The sequence below is a fragment of the Schistocerca nitens genome, chromosome 1, assembly GCF_023898315.1.
Source record: "Schistocerca nitens isolate TAMUIC-IGC-003100 chromosome 1, iqSchNite1.1, whole genome shotgun sequence".
NCBI lineage: Eukaryota > Metazoa > Arthropoda > Insecta > Orthoptera > Acrididae > Schistocerca > Schistocerca nitens.
This window is the reverse complement of record NC_064614.1, coordinates 693,973,742-693,995,309: the sequence shown is the minus strand read 5'-3', so window position 1 is coordinate 693,995,309 and position 21,568 is coordinate 693,973,742. Positions and strand designations below refer to the sequence as shown.

The following is a 21,568-nucleotide window of genomic DNA, read 5'->3' as shown; positions in this document are numbered from 1 at the left end:
ATAGCCTACGTTGACTTCTTGCAATTGCAGCGTAATGAAATTGGAAAATCCCACGACTGGACAGACTGGCATGTAGGCTGCTCAAAAACATATCTGTGAAATAAATTGTCAAAAATTAAATAGACCATAAAATCAAAATAATAAAAAAGCTGAAATATTAAAAATAGTAAGCTTTTCAAAAGATCGTACAATGAACGCACGATCCGAAGGGTGGATAGTATGTTCATGCACCATCTTCAATTATCGTGGGTATACGAACCAGAGCGTACGGTTGGCAACGCTGATCGTTTGGGAAGAAGTTGTTTGAAGGTCACAGTAGTTCTGTTGATTTTATTGCGCAGACGTACATTGTTGAAAGCGAAGGGGGATAGAGTTTGGAAACGTTGCTGGTCGGCGAAGTATGGCTATGAGGAGAGTCAAGACAAGAGGAGGTCGCCGAGTAAGTTACTGATAAACTTTGAAATTAAGTCAGAGGAATAAAAAAAATCACTTAAATATTCAAGTGCGAATGTTGCGCCCTTTGAACTGTTACAAATTTTGTCTTACCTCTCTGTGAATTTGTTTTAAACTTTTGAAGTTTTAGTGGTGGTGTCATTTTCCTACAACTGTAGATAGTTTTGTTGGTTTATTTCTCTGATGCGGTGAACTGTTGCATTATTTTTTCAATTGTTATTGAAATTATGGGTGATCTTAATTTCATGATATGCAGACGACAGTAATCGTACCGAAGTTATTTTATTTCGTATTGTAACTCAGTGCGCGAAGCATTTTACGAAAAGAAGGTAACTGGAACAAACGTGGCATCAAAACAATTTATGAATTGCTATTCAGTTTCAAAAGACATCCAGCAACCCCATCAGTACTTCTGATAACAATAAAAGGACATTTTAATCAGCATTCATAATTACTAGCAGTATTAGTGCTGATTAAGTTCAAGCTAGCTGCCCTTGTAAAGGTCTATTGTAGTACACTTTCAGATTTTCTGATGAATGGAATTATTTCGAAAGCTTTTTGTTCCAGTCTTCTTATACACCGGCACAATACTAATTGTTCAATATAATTTTCAATTTTCCATGTACATTGGTTGCGATGTTATCAACAAACAAAAAGCAACTTACCAGGATTCTTCAACAAATGATTGTTAAATTTGGATTACGTAGTGCTTTTGTTTGTAGTGTAAAATAGAAGTACAGCAAGGCATGAAAGATTTAATGATGTAAATGTTGAGATAGTTGTCAACAAGCGTTTCAGATTTGTGAACTATTACTTTACTGCCACTCATTTCACTCCTGTGGAATTGTAATTTTCTAAATGAAGCCTTGTTGTTTCTTGTAAATAATTTGCCCCATAAAATTGTAGTTAAATAGGACCAACTTTATATATTTAAATTTATTAGGTAACAACAGTTGTATTAGATGTCTGAAAACGTAAGTGAGGCAATGTGAGAAGTGCTTGAAATCTAAGTTAATTTTGTTGCTATGGTCCTGTGATCTTAGTTCCAGTGTTCCTTATTATTGCCTAGGAATCACGGTTTCATAAAGCACTTAAAAGGAGTTCCTCTGCAGTGTTGTAGCTCCTGATGACACTTTAGTGGGCACAATAACAGATCAAACACTGATCTCTCCCTGTTCACATCTGCCTGAGTGTTCTTTTCCAGTTTTATGCAGTTAGATAGGGCATTACTCATGTTACTTTAAGAATTGTTTTATTGTCCAAGAACAGTTTATTATTACAGTGACAAATGACCTTATTGTGCAGTCCATTTTACTGGCTCTCCAAGACTTCATGATTTCATTCGTATTAACATGTTTAGATTAGATTAATAATTGTACCAGAGGTCATGAACATGATGACTTCAAAATTATATGGAACATGTCAGTTTAACAAAAGTTTTCTTTACATGCCTTAATTCAAGTTAGTTAGTTTTTGTGGTTGTAAGATTGCTGAATTGTTTCTAAAAATGCACCTATTGAATAAGGAGCTGTCATTCAGAAATTCTTTTAATTTGCTTTTATATATTGGTTGGCTCTCTGTAAGACTTTTGATTGTATTTGGTAAGAGACAAACGATTTTTGTGGCAGCATAATTCACCCCTTTCTGTGTCAGAGTTAGATTTAATTGATGGTAGTGAAGATCAACCTTTCTCTTAGTGTTGAATCTGTGCACATTACTGCTGCTTTACTATTATTCAGCTTACATGCTTTGTGCAATGATTACTTTTTTTCCTTATTGATGAATTACCCTAAAATATTATAATGCCAGTGGATGAAAATAGGCATAATAAGCTAATTTAGGCCTACTTATATATATGTTGTCAAAATTTGCAATAATCCTAAGAGCATTAGTAACTGCACTTAAACGTTTCATCAGATCATCAATGTGTTTCTTCCAGTTCGATCTGTCGTCACTGCTCATACCCAAAGATTTGGAGTATTCTGCCACAGACTTCCGTTACTCTATAATTATCAATGGTGTTGTGCCATTAACTGTACAAAACTGTATATACCGTGACTTGCCATGCCAGTGTCCCCTTTTGCAACCAACAGCATGTACCCCTGTACCTGATGATAACATTGGCATTATACACTTGTAAAATTACTGTCAGTACTGTAATTGTAGTTAATCATAGAAATACACCTCATTTCAGGCATTTCAAGTATGGGTCACAGATACTTTGGTGAATCCTAAGGTAACCACTTTCGGAATTTAGTCATATTTGGTACATGGATATTTATTTATTTGTCCATGTGACTTCGTTGGTATATAGAATGTACATAAGATGTGGGACACCATTTAACACAATATTGTTTCTGTCATTTTAACATCAGTACACTCTTGTGATGACACTAGTTATTGGTAAATTATTTGTATTTGTTCAGTGGTTACAATGTTACTATGGTTTCAATGGATGAGACTGGTACATTATTATTCATACTGGCAAAAAAAAAAGTGGAATGTGAACCCATGAATTGCACCTAAAATAGACACCCTAAAATGACCGTGTTCCTATAGTCGACATAATTCCCATATCCCCAAAATTAGACAAGGATGGAAAGAAAACTGCAATGCTAGTCACACCAAATATTTTTTTTATTAGTTAAGTTTAACTGCAGGCATTTACAGTAGGTGTAAATCTTATGAAGTACATGTAAACATAGTCCTCAAAAATTAACATTCCTTACCAAATTATTGATTATCTTTAAACAGACGAGTAAAAGCAACTGAAAATTCAGAAAGGAGCTTATTGCTTAAAATTGATGTTTACAAAAGAATGTCAGAAACCAATGTATGACCTACTTTTCTTTTACATCAAGCGACTTTTTGAAAACATATTTGATCCTTTCTCCCATCACTGACAGTTCAGGCATCTCTACAAAATCAATTATTTGATGGGGTGAGCTAAAGGAAATATCAGTTTCATTTGCTAAAAACTCAGTCTTACTTATATCAATACTTTTCAGTCCTATAACTTTTATCAGATCTATTGACACCTCTTGAACAATGCAAAGGTAACTGAAGATTGATGACATATTTTTTTTTCCTCCAACAAATTTTGCAATGATAAAATCCCCTTCTTTCACATTCTTTTCACTGGTAGTTTCTAATGACATTTTGTCAGAATCTTGTTCATACAATTCTGAGTCACTGTTCAGTAATGGAACTTCACTCTCATCTGAAGTATCTGAATCGGACACCACCACTTTCTTTTTCCCTTTCTTGGCTAGTCTTTCTTCCCTCTTCTTTTGTTGAATAATTTTCTTGTCCTCTCTAGCCTTCTTCCTTTCTTGTTTCTCCATTTCTAGTTTCTTTTTCATTTCCTCCTTTTTAAGGAAGTACTCTATCCTTTGAGGAGATGTGACAACAGCTGGAATTTTCTCTCTCTTTCTCTTTACTCTAGTTAAAGCAGTATGACTAGGCCAAAACAAAAGCTCTTTTAAAGGGTGATGGTACAAATCCTACACTAATGGATGGTTTCGCTCATTTGTTGTGACTGTGTTGTATTTCCCACTTCTTGAAGTTGAGGAGGTTGTTCTGCTGATGAAAACTGAGGCAAGCTCGGCATAGCATCCTGTGGTGCAGATGTTGGTGCTGGTGAGGTTGCTTGCTGAGACAAATCATGTATAGCTTGTTGACTTATTTTCTTCCAAAGGTTGTAAAGCTGAACTGACTCCGGGGCAGTGACGTGTAATGTATGACCATCCACAAACAAAACAATTGGGAACTTAAATCCATTCTTTACCAACCAAGGGTAGAAAATGTTGGCAGTATACTCATAGAAGTTTTCGTGGTTCATCCACCCACTTTCTGAATGCCCAATGGCCCATTCCTTTGGTACTGCTGTGGCTACAGCTGCTGGTATTATGGTGTACCTGAAAGAAAATGTTCAGACTGTAAACTAGGCTTGCTAGAGAACACAAATACAAAAATTACTTAACAGGTAAAACTATTTACCTAAATACAATCATTGGTGGAACAAGTTCCCCAACAGCATTTCCCATAATGAGTGTAGTGATGTTCTCCTTTTTATCATTTCCAGTCCCTTGATACACTGTCTACGATCCTCGTTCAGCCAGAACCTTTCCACCCTTTGGATTGAGGAAGAAGGAAGTTTTGTCCGCATTAAAAATTCTACTTGGGTCCTCAAACACCGAAATTAACCCCCTCTCCCCAAAATAACTATGAACCTCCTTAAACCAAAATTTTATATTATCTTGAGTGACATTTCTTCGGTTTGTAGTTAAATGTTGGTAAATTCTTGAGCTTAAATTGTGATGTTGTTGCATAAAGCCATTGTACCATTTCTTACTTGGAAAAGACTCAATTTAAGCTTTAATTTGTCAGCCAACGTTCTAGCAGAATACAATAATGTCTGTTTCGAAACTGGGAACCCTCTTTTCCCCATCATCATTACCCATCCAGCTAGCAAATTTTCCTGATCTGCTGAAAATGCTGTAGAACCTCCCATTTTCATTTGTAATGGGACCTGCCCCTTACGTTTCCCCATCAAAGTTACCTTTGTAATCCCAAATTGTTTTGAAGCAGAAGAATAGCTCATTCCATGGTTCACTGCATCAATGGCCACTATCAAAGACTCTTGCGAGTATTGTTGATACTTCTTTGGACCCTTGTTTCTGGAAAAAACAGTTAAAAATAACAATTATTTAGAATACTGATGTTAGAAAAAAAGATTTAAAATAATCAGGTAGCACTCCCAAATTAGACACTTGAATACGTAAAGCTTAATAAAACTAATATAATTATGAACAGCATTGAAGTTACTTTCCGATACAGTCTAAAACTCAAGTTGTAATGGTAAATCTAAAGTTGACACCCCTGTCATATTTAAGATTATGCTAATAGTTGCTATAGTTGACATACATGTGAATGCTTAAAGTAATAATTTTATCCCACACTTAACAAAACAAAGGCAATAATAAAGTCTTTTACAAACAAAGGCAATAATAAAGTCTTTTCAGTAACCCAAAAGAATTAAAATTAATCTTAACATTTACAGAAAGAATTTGAGACACACTGAATGAAACTTACGTGCTTGCGATTTCCTTAAGGTTTGCTTCTTGCTTCTGTCTGCAGTGCAGACAAATGTGGCTTTTCCCTCCCAAAACCACGATGCTTTCTCTGTGACTTTGTAGATACCACGGTTAAACATTGTATAACAACCATGTATGTTAAAAGCACAGCCTTCTATATTACTTCATTTCCTCATTTCAAACATTTTAAAATTGTATGTCGACTTTAGGGTGACCTGTCAGCCATAGGTATTCTTACCTTATGCCTTTACTGCAGCTTTGAACCCGGCTGTGTTGTTTGTCTATTGTATGTTACTTGGTAGTTTTCTGAATATCCTTTTTGACAGAGCTTAGTTTTTCTATGGTGCATATGGAGATGCATTTTTTGCCTTGTGTTGTGAGTGTGTACATCTTCATTTTTGAGGAAGAGTGCAGGATTTTCAGTCACATACTGCTGTATAAATATTGTGGTTTCATAGATATGAAGGTATGGAAGTGGGAGGATTTGTAGTTTTCTGAAGAGTGGCTTGTAAGATTTTCTCACCTTCTACGATACTTTTTTGGATTCTAAATAATTTGGTGGTGTTTGGAGAAGCTCTCCAGAAAATGACTCCATACTTCAGAATTGGTTAGACACTTGCATAGTACCCACTTTCTAGGCAAACTTTGTTACAGCAGCTTTCAAGGGCCCTCATCACATAGCAGGATGTGTTTAATATTTTGCTGATATTATCAGTATGAGTTCTCCACCTGACATTTACCTGGATCCAGAACCCAAGAAATTTTGTCAGGTCAACTCTATTTGCATCTTTGTTTGACAGCTGGATATTTATATTTTTTGAATATTTTTCCTTGACATTATGGAAGTTGAGTGCTACAGTTTTTCCTTCATTTATGTTTAACTTATTGTATGTGAACCATTCTGCTATACTATTGGTTCATTCCACGTCAAGTGGACCAAAGGTCCGCACTTGACCATCTCCAAAATCACCTTCGCATCACATACAAAGGTGCAAATGTGCCAAGTTTGCTAGGCTTTTTTGAAAGTTCTGGCAGTCATTTGGTCATTTTCTTTAATATACACTCCTGGAAATGGAAAAAAGAACACATTGACACCGGTGTGTCAGACCCACCATACTTGCTCCGGACACTGCGAGAGGGCTGTACAAGCAATGATCACACGCACGGCACAGCGGACACACCAGGAACCGCGGTGTTGGCCGTCGAATGGCGCTAGCTGCGCAGCATTTGTGCACCGCCGCCGTCAGTGTCAGCCAGTTTGCCGTGGCATACGGAGCTCCAACGCAGTCTTTAACACTGGTAGCATGCCGCGACAGCGTGGACGTGAACCGTATGTGCAGTTGACGGACTTTGAGCGAGGGCGTATAGTGGGCATGCGGGAGGCCGGGTGGACGTACCGCCGAATTGCTCAACACGTGGGGTGTGAGGTCTCCACAGTACATCGATGTTGTCGCCAGTGGTCGGCGGAAGGTGCACGTGCCCGTCGACCTGGGACCGGACCGCAGCGACGCACGGATGCACGCCAAGACCGTAGGATCCTACGCAGTGCCATAGGGGACCGCACCGCCACTTCCCAGCAAATTAGGGACACTGTTGCTCCTGGGGTATCGGCGAAGACCATTCGCAACCGTCTCCATGAAGCTGGGCTACGGTCCCGCACACCGTTAGGCCGTCTTCCGCTCACGCCCCAACATCTTGCAGCCCGCCTCCAGTGGTGTCGCGACAGGCGTGAATGGCGGGACGAATGGAGACGTGTCGTCTTCAGCGATGAGAGTCGCTTCTGCCTTGGTGTCAATGATGGTCGTATGCGTGTTTGGCGCCGTGCAGGTGAGCGCCACAATCAGGACTGCATACGACCGAGGCACACAGGGCCAACACCCGGCATCATGGTGTGGGGAGCGATCTCCTACACTGGCCGTACACCACTGGTGATCGTCGAGGGGACACTGAATAGTGCACGGTACATCCAAACCGTCATCGAACCCATCGTTCTACCATTCCTAGACCGGCAAGGGAACTTGCTCTTCCAACAGGACAATGCACGTCCGCATGTATCCCGTGCCACCCAACGTGCTCTAGAAGGTGTAAGTCAACTACCCTGGCCAGCAAGATCTCCGGATCTGTCCCCCATTGAGCATGTTTGGGACTGGATGAAGCGTCGTCTCACGCGGTCTGCACGTCCAGCACGAACGCTGGTCCAACTGAGGCGCCAGGTGGAAATGGCATGGCAAGCCGTTCCACAGGACTACATCCAGCATCTCTACGATCGTCTCCATGGGAGAATAGCAGCCTGCATTGCTGCGAAAGGTGGATATACACTGTACTAGTGCCGACATTGTGCATGCTCTGTTGCCTGTGTCTATGTGCCTGTGGTTCTGTCAGTGTGATCATGTGATGTATCTGACCCCAGGAATGTGTCAATAAAGTTTCCCCTTCCTGGGACAATGAATTCACGGTGTTCTTATTTCAATTTCCAGGAGTGTACATAGACACTTTATTATGCTGAATCACACAGAGGCAAAATTTAGGGATGTAGCCACACCTAAATTTAGATAAAAGCCTCTAAAGTGGCTAAAAAATTTGTCACGCTATTCTGAGAGCCAAGGTTTGACCGACCACTGCTACTTTCCATATGAACCAATCACACCAAAACTTCAGAGGGTTATTCCTACCGACGATGTCTATATATGGATCAAATGTAATTAATATTGGAAGCCTAGGCGAAAAGATACACATCTGCAAAGTTGGCCAAAATTTTCTACCTGCAAATTTAGGTTATTTGGGGGGGGGGGGGGGGGGCAATATCTCAACTGTGTCTAGTTCAATTCTTTTTTTCTTGCCACAGCTGGAAAGAGCTGCTTTAAGCTTTCAAAGCTATACTGTTTAATTTCTGGATCTTGCATTTTGAAGAGTAAGAATACGTTACAAAAGTTATTATTTTATTATTTTAGCACTTCGAGAAGATTGAAAAGAGAAATTTTGCTCATTAAATCCCATAATTAATTTTTTTTATTCCAGTATATAAATCAATTTCAAACATTTATGTAACACATACCATAAAAACAAGTATAATAAACAACACAGCAAATTTGCAAAACAAAAGTTCTGTAGAGTCAGTTCCATTTTTGGTTAAACAGTTCCAAAATTTTGTCATGGACAGATCATGGATTGTCTTCCTGATGATGATGTCGATGGATCTTGTAAAGTCATGAAAATACATTGCTCAGGAATCAAACAGGTGACTTTAGTAGTTGGCCAGTGGAGAAATGAGCAGAACCATGTAGGTGCTCAAAGCTGATGAAGGTATCTTTGTTGCTCATGGGAAACTTCACAAAATCACCAAAATTTGTGATAAGTACATGCAGCATACTGTCCTGTTTATAAACTTGCAATGGAGATTGCTGGAATTTCTTCATCTGCTTTGAAGGCATGAAATGTGAATGCTGTAGCATCATTGGAAACTCTTGCTTCCTCTGAGCTGATTATAATTAATTGGCTTAAATCGATGATTTTCTTTTGTTCCAGATATTGTATGTCACATGGAAAACCTTTTTTTCTTGATCAGGCTGAATTTTTTTCAATTTCTTCTTTTGGTACATAAAAAGACTTTATGCCTGGAATACTATCGTCACAGAATTTGAACAAATCATGTGGAGTCAATATTTGGTTATCTAATGGCCTCTGAAGACTAGCACAGGCTGCCAATCTTTTTGCTGTTCCCCCAATGCCATCACAAGGCAATTTATGTTGGCTTGTTCCCAAAAAATTCCATTTGGCAGTGATGCCAAAATCCTTTTTGTGCAGACATTAATTGATGAAATTTTTGAAATTCTTGTATTGAACAGCTGACCACCACAAAAGTAATTTATGTTCTTAATGTCTTTAAGTATGCTATTAACTTTATTTAAAGGCATGGACAGCAATGGTTTTATGACTGAGACAGTTGCTGGTCATACAGCTGCTAATACTTTGACATTCTTTGCCACAAAATCCGTACCAAGGATATTGCGTTATCACCATTACATGGACGTCAAGTTCTAATGGAAGACATTATTTTGCAGGAGTGTCACTACATGTTAATGTTGAAGCAACAGTACTCGTACACCAAATGCTATTTGCCTCTGCAAAAGCTGAAATGCCTACACTGGGCTGAAAATTAATTTCTTACTTGTTTCCTAGAGCTACCATTCTGCAGTTTTATACACGAAATTGTAATTTATTTCTGTTGCTATAATTTGTCATTTCAGCATTTCTGTATTGTCTAAGGGAGTTTTACAGAACACAATAAAATCATTTCTTTTCTGAGCACATAGACCTGATTAAAAGATTGTGACCAGATACATATTTTTAAATTGTATAGAAATATTAGGAGCAAAAACCAAAGCAAATCTAAATAAGCTATTGTTGCTTCAGAGAAGGGCTGTAAGACTCATCTGTGGAGCAAAATATGAGGAATCATGCCGTGGCTTATTCCCAAAAACTGATGTACTAACCGTAGTAAACATGTACATTCTAAAGGCCATTTTACTTGTTAAAAGACTGCAGCTCAACATTTGTTCCAATTTGTATCAGTGCAATACCAGAAATAAAGAAAAATTTTACATTAGCAGCCACAGATCAGCACTTTATGAAAAGGGTCCACAGTATGTGGGTTTAAAGTTAGCCAATGCACTGCCCAGTAAAGTTATGACCCTACCCACAACAAAGCTTAGATTTCAGCTAAAGAAATTCCTGTTACAAATCCATTTTACACATTAGAAGAAAACCATACTTATGTGCAGAATAAGAAGTACTGTGAAAAAATAAAAATGTAAATAGTGTTGAGCAGTCCGCCTGCTTAGCTGAGTGGTAATGCCTGTGGCTCAATTGCAGTGGGCCCATATTCAATTCCCAGCCAGGATGGAGATTTTATCCGCTCATGGACTGGGTGTTGTGTTGTTCTCATCATCATTTCATCCTCATCACCGCATGCAAGTCGCCCAATGTGACATCAACTGCAGTAAGACTTGCGTTCGGTGGCCGAACTTCCTGGATGGGGCCTCCCGGCCAACAAAACCATACGCTCATTTACAGTGTTACGCAAACCATTTTATTTGTAATTTGATCATTTTGTTAATCAGTGACGGCTTCAGAAGAATGTATTATTGTGCTATGTACATGGAGAATTGTAACCTGTTTTTATACATATGCAATGAGTCATTCAATGTTGAATAAAGTATTTTATTTAAATTGTTTAGACTCATAGAGGATCACACGAAGCGAATTTTGGCATTTTTGAGATCATTTTGAATTTGATCCAGACTGTTGTTGTTTTTATTTTCTGTGAGTCCATTAGAATTTACTTTGTTAATCTGTTGTCATCCAGTCTCATAATGTATCCATAGGACTTCAGTCGTTGTTTGCGGAAGTCTGTTTCAATGTTGGAGTATTTTTTTACTGTCATTTTTGAATGTAGCCGATATCCTTTGTCAGTGACCTTTGGACACAGGATTTTGTGAATGATTTTCCTTTCAACTTTTTTTATTTTGTCAAGATCTCCTTTGTAATTGAGCTTTAGGGTCATTTATATAGACACACACACACACACACACACACACACACACACACACACACACAAATAAAAAAAATGTTTTGCATCGCCCCAGTTCCCAGAACATAGACGTTGACTGTGACTGTGGATATTGTATCACAGACACAGTCCCTTTGACTGTTCAGAGATGTCACTAAACCTGCCCAAAAATGTAAACAACCACGCATGAGCAGCACCTATTAGACGGAGGGTGTCTGACAACCGATCAGTTCCAGTCATTCCACCAGGAAAGATGTACACGTCTCATGTTGTCTGTAGTTCAACCATACGTAGACGGTCAATACCGCAGTTCGATCACATCACATTGGTACTTTGTGCCAGAAAGGGCTCTCAACAAGGGAAGTGTCCAGGTGGCTCAGAGTGAACCAAAGCGATGTTGTTCGGACTTGGAGGAGATACAGGAACTGTTGATAACATGGCTCGCTCAGGCCGCCCAAGGGCTACTACTGCAGTGGATGACGACTACCTAGGGATTATGGCTCGGAGGATCCCTGACAGAAATGCCACCATGTTGAATAATGCTTTTCCTGCACCCACGGGATGTCGTGTTATGACCCAAACTGTGTGCAATAGGCTGCATGATGTGCAACTTCCCGACATCCTTGGCGAGGTCCGTCTCTGCATCCAGACAATTGTCAGAGACATGTTTGGAGGCAACCTGGTCAGGCTTGAATGCCTTAGATACACTATCCAGTGAGTGCAGCAAGGGGGAGGTTCCCTGCTGCTTTGAGGCGGCATTATGTGGGGCTAACGTATGCCGCTGATGATCATGGAAGGCGCCGTAACGGCTGTACGATATGTGAATGCCATCCTCCGACCGATAGTGCAACCATATTGGCGAGGCATCCGTCTTCATGAATGACAATTCGTGCCCCCATCATGCACATCTTGTGAAGGACTTCCTTCAGGATAACAACATCACTCGACTAGAGTGGCGAGCATGTTCTCCCAACATGAAACCATCGAACATGCCTGGGATAGATTGAAAAGGGCTGTTTGTGGACGACATGACCCACCAACCTCTCGTGATTGATCAATGCCGAATCGACGTTGAGGAATGGGTCAATCTGGACCAACAGTGCCTTGATGAACTTGTGGATAGAATGCCACGACGAGAACAGGCATGCATCAATGCAAAGGGACTTGCTGCTGGGTATTAGAGGTACTGGTGTGTACAGCAATCTGGACCACCTCCTCTGAAGGTCTCACTGTATGGTGGTACAACATGCAATGTGTGGTTTTCATAAGCAATAAAAAGGGCAGAAATGATGTTTATATTAATCTCTATTCCAATGTTCTGTACAGGTTCTGGAACTCGCAGAACCGAGGTGATGCAAAACTTTTTTTGATGTGTGTATATATAGTCATGCACCTTTTGCTGCAGATGTTCACAATTTTCCCATATGCTTTTCGCATTTTGACTTTTCATGCTTTTTGGGCTAATCTGTCTGTTCCAGTGGGTTTGATGATTTCACCCAAGTATTTAAAGTGATTGACTCCGTTTATTCTGCTGTATTGTGTGAACAAATTTTCTGTTTCGACATGTTTTGTGGTCATAAATTCAGTTTTTATGAAAGAGATTTTGAGCCCAACTTTTTCGGCACATTCTTTGAGTACTTCGATCTGACGAATTGCTGTTTCTTCATCCTCCGAGAAGATTGTGTGATTGTCATTGAATGCTAAACATGTGACATTGATGTTATCCCGTGTCCCATTCTTTGATGATCTTATCGACAACGATGTTGAAGAGTAGTTGGGGGAGAGTCCATCACCCCGTCGGACACTGGTTTTGATGAGGAAAGGTTGGGAGATTTCTCCGCTGAACTTGACTTCGGAAGTTGTGTCGTTAGGGTTTGTTGGATCATTCGTCATGTTTTTGGGTCAAGATTGCTTTCTTAGAGTATATTAAAGAGGGATTGTCAATTGATGGAGTCGTAGGCTTTCTTGAAGTCGACGAATGTGCAATTGGTTGGGAGATTTCGTGTGACTCGAAGTTTTAATGTGGATTGCAGGTTGACAATTTGTTCAGTACATGATCTGTGTTCTCTAAATTCTGTCTGGTATTCACCAATTAGGGGCTCAAGCTGTTCTTGTGTGCATTGTTGGAGGCAGGCGGAGAGTATTTTGTAAGGGAGGAGAGGAGGGAGATTCCTCTCTAGCTATTTACATCGGATTTGTTTCCTTTTTTGTGGAGTGGGTGGAGGAGTGCACATTTCCAGTCATCTGGGAGTTTTTTGCTTTATCCGATTTCTTGCACGATCTGTGTGATTTCCTTAAGTGATTGTGGGCCCCAGATTTTTTGGTAATTCTGTGATGATTCCATCTTCTCCTGATGTCTTTCTGTTCTTGAGTTTCGCGATGTTGTGCTGGTTTTCTTCTTGTGTTGGTCGTTCTGCATCAGGTTTTGTGTGCTCTGGGACTAGTTGTTGATCGTTCGGGTGGTTTGGGGCATTTGAGGAGGTCGAGAAAGTACCGTGCCAGTTCTTCACAGTTTTCTTGTTTGGTGGGTGCAAGTTTTCCATCTCATTTTCTGAAAGTCAGATTTTGTGGTGAGGAACCTTTAATTTTGCTTGCAAATGTCTTTCATAAATTTCCACTGTTGAAGTTCCTGAAGTTATCCTCTATTGATTTGAGTTGTTCAGTGATGTAGCTGTGTTTTGTTTTCCTGATGGTTCTGTTTGTTTGCTTGATGATGTTGAGGAAGTTCTGTTGGGTTTCTGGTGATTTGTGGCTGTTGTATGTTTGGAAGACGAGTCGGTAGTTAATGATGGCTTGATCACAGTCAGAATTCCACCAGGGGTGTTTTACCTTCCTTTGCAGTGGGATCAGTTTTTTTGGCTTTTCTGATTATTTTGTTGCAGAAGTCAGTCCAATTATTCACCGATTCCTTCTGCCATTCTTCTGGAATTTTTGTTTCCTGAATTTTCGATACATCAAACTTCTAGATGTTGGCTATTTTGGGGTGAACTTTCTTTGGAGAAAATTTTACTTTCATTCATGTAAGGCAGTGGTCGGAATTGATGTTCGCACCCCGTCAGACTTGGACATCTTGAATGGTTCTGTAGTGGGCGTGGGAGATTGCTACGTGATTGATCTGGCATTCACCGAGTTGTTGAATTGTGTATCGCCACGTCTTCTGTTTGTGTGTGGGTTTTCTGTAGTGGGTAGACATAATGTTGAGGTAAAATTGTCGGCAGATATCAACCAGCCCCGTGCCATTTGTGTTTGTGTTTCGTGTGCAAAATTCTTGCTAATGATTTTTCAATAGATATTTTCCTTGCCATGTTGAGTTTTGAAGTCTCCCATTAGGATTTTCACATCACACGTTTTGCTCATGGTCTTTTCGAGTTGGTTCCAGAATTTTTTGATGGTTTCGGGATTCTTCTTACTGTCATATTGTCATAAGTTGCTTGTTTACGGGTGAGATTTCCTTGATAGAGGTGATGATAGATCTATGCACTAACAAAGCCATGTGAAAGATTGATGCACCTTTCGCAACTTTCTGTTGTGTTTTGCTCTGGAAGATGCGGTAATTTCCATAGTCTATGGTTTTGTTGTCGGTCAGTTGTCTTTCTTGAAGAGCAAGGAGGAGGATTCATTGTTAGTCGGTTTCTTAAGTGAGGTTATGTAGTTTTCCTGTTTGGGTGAGTATGTTGACATTCAGTGTTCTGATGAATGTTTACTGTCCGTAGGGAAGTTTACCAAAGATTCCGACATTCACCGCTGTGCTTGCCTTGACTCCCCAGAATCCAAAAATCCAGTTGCCATCCCTTGGCAGATGGATTGGGTACCACCTGGGGTAAAGTTGTGATTGCGTGCACCGTTCATTTTCACTTGTATTTCAGTTGTTGGCCTGGCTCATTCATATTGTTTTCAGCCAATCTCACTGAGCTGACAGGCACTGACCAGAGTACGGGTGATATTCAAACAGACGTGTCTGGATTTCTTGGGTTCGTTTAGTATTTGGTCCACCCGGAGTATTTTGATTTCCCTGGTACCACCCATATCTGGGAGGCTTTCCCCTATTCACCACCTGGGGAGGTGCCCGATGGAGGATCTAACAACCTCACATTGGATTTCAGTCTGATATTATGTACTATCTGGGTACTAAATAATAATAGTTATTATTGCTATTATTATTTAGTACCCAGATAGTACATAATACCGGACTGAAATGGAATTTGCCATGCAGAGTTGGGAGGACTGGAATTAGGTTACTGAGCCCCATGATGCCCACTGGCTTGCTTGAATGAGAAGTAGCGGCTCCAAGATATGGAAAGCTGATAATGGCTGGAAGAGTAGTTATGCTGACTGTGTGGCACTGAGTGATACCAAACAGCAGTGTCCCCCAAAGGGCAGAGGATGACAACATTGCTGTCGGCATAGTGCACTCCCATGTGATTGATCAGGGAGGAGTTATTAAAAATATTGGATGAATTCTTGGAGGATCTGAATTTTGATGCAATTTTAAGATGAAGTATTCCACAATTAATGAATATGTACATGGTATAATTGATGTGTTCATTTTTTCCTACTTGTTTTTATTGACTTCAGTCTTCTAACACTTGTCTACTTCCAGAGTGATTTTCTTTTCTCACTCATAGACCAATCCTTCACAATTTCCAGCTTCCATTACATTGTGAAGGTAAGTAAACAGAGCTTCAAACATAGTGCCATGGGCAATAGTGTCAATTTTTTAATTTATCACTACTGGGTTAATTACACTCATAAGAGCCAAAGATAATGAAAGAAATGATTACATATGTGTGATGAACACATTAATGGATGTGACTACAAAACTTGATAAAATGTCTGCATGATTACATAGCAAATAGCTACTTACTCCCTGAGTTAGTGTGCACGTCACTTGCTGAACAAAAGATATGTTGGAGCATTAATTATAGTCAAGAAGACACTGGAACAGTGTGGTGAAGAATTCACAAACCCAATAAGAAGTATATAAATTTACATGCTTTTTAAATTAAGAGTTTACTAGACTGTTTAGCCGCATGTTGTATGCAAGTTACTGTGAACTACTTAATGAAAATATTAAATACAATTTTTAATAAAATTCACTGCACCTGTATTTGATTAATGGTGATCCAGTTTCTGATAATATCTTTTCTGTGTTTGTCTAAGGGTGGCTTCTCTGGTGATTCATCATTTCCTGGAACTGTGAATCCTAATGTCTTAGCACTGCATCGAAGTCGCCTCATGGATATTTTCCCAGACATTAATTATCAGTCTGCTCACATATTGCTTGGTAAGTGAGTTAATTATTGTCAGTTTTATTGTTGTGCTACTGCTAGTGGTAGTCTCTCAATGTAATAATATCCAGATATGAAAATCAAGCCACAGCAAATCTGAAAGAGGTATAGATGTTGTGATATATAGTATTATTAATCTGATGGTTGGCATGCTCATGTATGCTTGAGATAGGAGGAAGCAACATTAAATCAGGTAAGTCTTGTCTTTCAGCAATTAGCCATTGTTGTAATGTTCCCTGAAGTGAATTGTAAACTCGAGCTGTTAGCATTTTATTTTCGCATGACCTTCTGGTTTCACACCGAGTGGATTTGCTGTGCATAATGCCATTGAATGGTGATTCATGCAGCTTGACAAAAGAAAAAGACTCAGTGTAGAGATTGGATGATGAGTAGTTTTACATCTAAAAAAAAGATTACGAACATTAGAGCTCAGATTTCAGACTTGCAATGTTCTGCAAACAGATGCTCTACTTATCGTCAGTCACTTGCTCTTCCTACCCCCACTCTCCTGCCCTCTATGACACAGTTGCATTCTTCTATCACTGCAGTGTAAGTCAGGACTCATCCAAATGGGAAAATGTATCTCTCTCTGTCTGTGTGTTTGTGTGTGTGTGTGTGGTTTTTAACTTGTCAGTATTTCCTCTTTATAGAGAGTGGTTGTCTTTGTTCACTTGCTTGATGGTACTCTATCTATGATTTTCAGTTTGCACACATAAAAATTAGGTTGCAGAAAGTGTGTGATGAAAACTGGTGAATAGCCCTTTATTAAGAGAACAAATCACGATAGATCACAATTTTCAAACCAGAATCTAATATCATGCAAATATCAGCTTCGGGTATTGCTTTACTGGGAACAGGTATGAATGGTACCCTCACCAACCCATACTGTAGATGTTGATGATTCAAGGTCTGCTATACCCAAATGCTTTTATCATATTTTGCTTAAGAACAATTAAATTCAAAACTCTTTGATAGGAAACAAAGAGTGGAATTTTTCCGGGAAGGTAAAGTGTACCATTTTTAATATAAAATAATGAATTATGAGGTGATCCAGGGCTTAGTATTAGGCCTATTTGTTGTTCTTGGTTTTTGTTAATGAATTATGGTAACTGTTTTCAATAGCAAATACTATGTTATTTGCTGATGATACCAGCTTCTATATGAAGGATAGAATGGTTATGATCCATAACAAAAAAAAAACTGACGAAACAATGAAAGTAATAGAAAAATGGTTTTAAAGTAGTTGTCTATTTGTTAATGATAAGAAAACTCTGCGGCCGAACTTCAATCATATAAGAAATAAAACTAGAACCAATGTAAAGTTTACATTAGGGAACAGTCAGATTTGGCAAGAGGATCACAAATAATTTTTTTGGATTATTGTTGGATGAACATCTAATATGAGAAATAATGCAGCAGTGCTTAATAAAAACTTAAGCTGTGCTGTTACCTATTAAGAATGCTCAAAGATTGTTGCCATGATGAAACTGTGTTAAGTTAAATCATTACGGCATAAGACATATTTAGGGATGCATTGTAAGTGAGGAAATTCAAATGTAAACAAGAAAATTAAAAACAACATTACAGACATTGAAGAAATCGCAGACAGACTAGCTCAACTGATCTTAATAAGAAATAAAAGTCATTTAAGTCTTCAAGTGGAACTAAAAATGAAATTGTCTAAATATTATCGAATAATAAAGAAATTGCACAAGATGTGGTACTACAGCATCTAACAATTTCAAGTGGTCATTGACTTATCAATGCAGTGAGTCCTTTTATGAAGCTGGCATTCCAGACTGAGATGTGGAGTTGGCAGTCGTTTGCTTGAGGTGTGCTTGCTTGTGTGCACGTGTGTGTGTGTGTGTGTGTGTGTGTGTGTGTGTGTGTGTCTTTTACTAATGAGTGTTTTTTTACTAATGAAGGCTGTGGCTGAAAGTTATATGTGAGTGTCTTCTCATTGTGCCTGTCTTGAATTTGACGTGTCTTATTTACAATATGTAGCAGTCTGTCTTATGCTACATTGTTGATATATAATTATAAAATGATCCTTTAACAAATAGAGTTATTTACTATATTAAAATAGGTACAAGGCTAGAAAAAAAAGAGATTCACCAACCAGGTTGGTTGGTTGGTTTGGGGAAGGAGACCAGACAGCGAGGTCATCGGTCTCATCGGATTAGGGAAGGACGGGGAAGGAAGTCGGCCATGCCCTTTGAAAAGAACCATCCCGGCATTTGCCTGGAGCGATTTAGGGAAATCACGGAAAACCTAAGTCAGGATGGCCGGACACGGGATTGAACCGTCGTCCTCCCGAATGCGGGTCCAGTGTCTAACCACTGCGCCACCTCGCTCGGTCACCAACCAGGAAGTTAGAAATATAGGTTATGCAAACTTATGTAATAATTAGGAGTTGTACCATTAGTTTAGACATTAAGTTGATCATCCTGTGAAATGAACATTGTACAGGTACAGATAAAAGGAGAAGTTCTTTAACCAGAGGTGCTTAGACATTGTGGTCATTAGAAATCGCCTAGACATTGTGCAAGCATTCCAAGAATTCATGAAATGTTTCTACAGCTCAAGGGATGAATGAAAAACACAGACAGCCATTTATAAAAATAATGATATTCTGGAAGCCATGTCAGATTAAGTGTATAAAGCAATTTGAAGGAAGAAGAAAAAGAAGGCACTGGGAGGTAATGGTGCTAGAATTGGAATTTTTAAAACTGGAACCAAAATTACAAAAATGGAATTGGAAAAGTGTAAAGAGTGTTTGGAGAGTAAGAAGATTCTCCTGAATTAAAACAGTGCTGTCCATCATTTTCAAGACATTCAATATTATTACCAGCAACTGTATTTGTAGGCAATATTGAAGTGTAATTAGAAAAAGGAGAAGTTAAATTTAGAAATGGGTGTAAGACAGTGCACCCTTTGCAAGTCATGAACAAAATTACGAAATTAGGAATTGAGTATGATGTACTACTTTTATGGGATTCATAAATTTTAAGGAAGTGTTTGAATCACTGTCAGTTAAATATATTGTAGAAGGTGGCATCCAGTCAAGGAATATGTTAGGGAGAATTGGTTTAAAAAATTTATTTCAAAGGCACAGTCAGATCTTTACAAGTTTTATCCCAGAGCAACTTCCGCTGTGCCTTTGTGACACAAGTTGCCTGCCTTCAGAACCGAGGCAGTTATGTCCCGTTAAAGCAGCTGACAGGAGACACATTAAGCCATCGGCTGAAATTGCTGGCAAATTCATGCTATAGGTTTTAGCCAATAGTATGTGTGGAATACAGGTCACCTGTGTGGTTGTTGGAGTGTTCTACAGTGCAGAACACAGTTGCTTCTCTCTCTTGTGATCCGGACCTCAAGCAGAACAGACGTCTTTCTTGGGAGGCAGAGGCTCTGCCTCTGCATTTCACGACCGGCCACTGACATCTGTTAACATACCCTTCATTGCCCACTTCACTTAGAGGTTCAACCTCCTATACTGGCTTAAACCTGGTAACTTCCAACCCTTGGCACACCCCTTGTGTACCATACATGAAATATATTTGCTTATTTTACCTAATTTCCTGTTCTGTCATTTAATGGCAGCCCTGGATGCCCACTTACAAACCCTGACTGCTCGACCTCCTGTACATTGTCGTGATAAGACGTATGCCACAACCTTCTTCCCCCTTCCCTAACCATGTACAATGGTGTTGGGAGTGGGATTCATTCCCATCATTCGGTCCATAGGGTGGCTGTTTACTTTTGGTTCATGTTTAACATTGCGTGGTCGGTCAGTATTCGCCACTGCTACTCCTCTGTGAGCCGAGCCTGGGTGCTGCAGCACGTTAGCTATGATACCATGCCAGATGCTGTGTCCACACATACCATTGCTCAGGGCTGCATGCAGTGCAGCACACCAAGGCATGCACACTGAGTAAACCGAGCTGTGCTACACAGCACAAGTATGTGCTGCATATGCGCCAGCACCATTTGACAGTCACAGCCAGACCAGCTTCTCAGTCGCCACCTGCTAACTCTGAGCTGGGTGCCAAGACGTGAAGAAAATGCGCGGCATCCGTGCCCCGTGCCGGTGCTGTGGCTCACGGAGCACATGGGCACACTATTCACAGTCGACGTGACTTTCCTGCTGCTTGCATCGCCCACTGATGCTGCCAGTCCACTGAGTGCAGTGTGGCAGGCCTTGCTGCCACACAGGAGCCTAGTTGTCCGCGTTGCAGTCTCAGCTGTTGTCGCCCAGCTGCACGGCCCATCTGCTGCCGTGCCGCCCAGCGGTGCTGCCCAATGTTCATCGCTGGTCAGCTCCCTGCTGCCATCTCTGTCAGGGTCCTGGTCTCAACATGCAGGATGCATACTTTCGCCACCATGTAGCCAGCCGCCCCAATGCCCTTGCCACTGCTACGCAGGTACCGTACGCGTGCGGCCTTCAGCCGCCGCATTCTGTGCATCGCGACACAATGACTGTACTGTGAGTGGCTGATATGTAGTGAGGCACTTGCAGCCATATAAGATCAGTTAAGTTATAGTACACAGTTAAATTTTGCATCTTATGCAGTTATTGCCTGGTTTTTGGAGGTGTCTTTACCTAGAATGAATTGAACCTTACCCCACATCTACAAAGTTTCCAAAATCGTTGGTGCACTAAATATCTTTATCTTGATGGGGGTTAGACCAGGCACAGATGCAAAATTTGCTTCTAGGCCTGGTAAGAAAAGCGACAAACGATTAGCTTTTGACGATCCTGGTATAGTCCATAGTTTACTCTTGGTACTAGGCAACTTGAGGCCCCAAGCGCATACACAGTTGTAGTTAACGATTACTACTTGTGTTGCCAAAATTGGTAGGACGCTGTGTGGCATGCCGGATTGCAGAACGAAAGGAATGAACTTTTTCTGCCTTCTCTTTCTCTTCTTTCTGTGTCTCTCTACATTCTTTTTCCTGACCTTGTATTCTTTTTCTGTCCATGCCTTCTGTGTTTCATAAGTGGTAGTTGCTGAACTGGTTAACTCAATGCAAGAATCTACAATGTAGTAACTGATGTACCATAACAAGAGTTGTGATGAATAATGATGGAGAATTTATCTGTTGTACCCCTGTAATTTATTAAGTGAGGATATGACAACTTCCGGCTGTAATCCGCAAGA

The 21,568-nt window shown here is 39.9% G+C and overlaps 1 protein-coding gene across 1 annotated transcript in view; it reads left to right on the top strand.

Annotated features, from left to right (window-relative positions):
- The first annotated feature begins 314 nt into the window (after positions 1-314).
- Positions 315-21,568, top strand: part of LOC126236844 (uncharacterized) — a 42,571-nt gene continuing 21,317 nt past the window's right edge. Inside the window, exons 1-2 of the mRNA XM_049946452.1 lie at positions 315-439; positions 16,279-16,402. Of these exons, the coding sequence (XP_049802409.1) occupies positions 401-439; positions 16,279-16,402 (163 nt within the window). The 5' untranslated portion in view covers positions 315-400. The remainder of the gene's footprint in view (positions 440-16,278; positions 16,403-21,568) is intronic.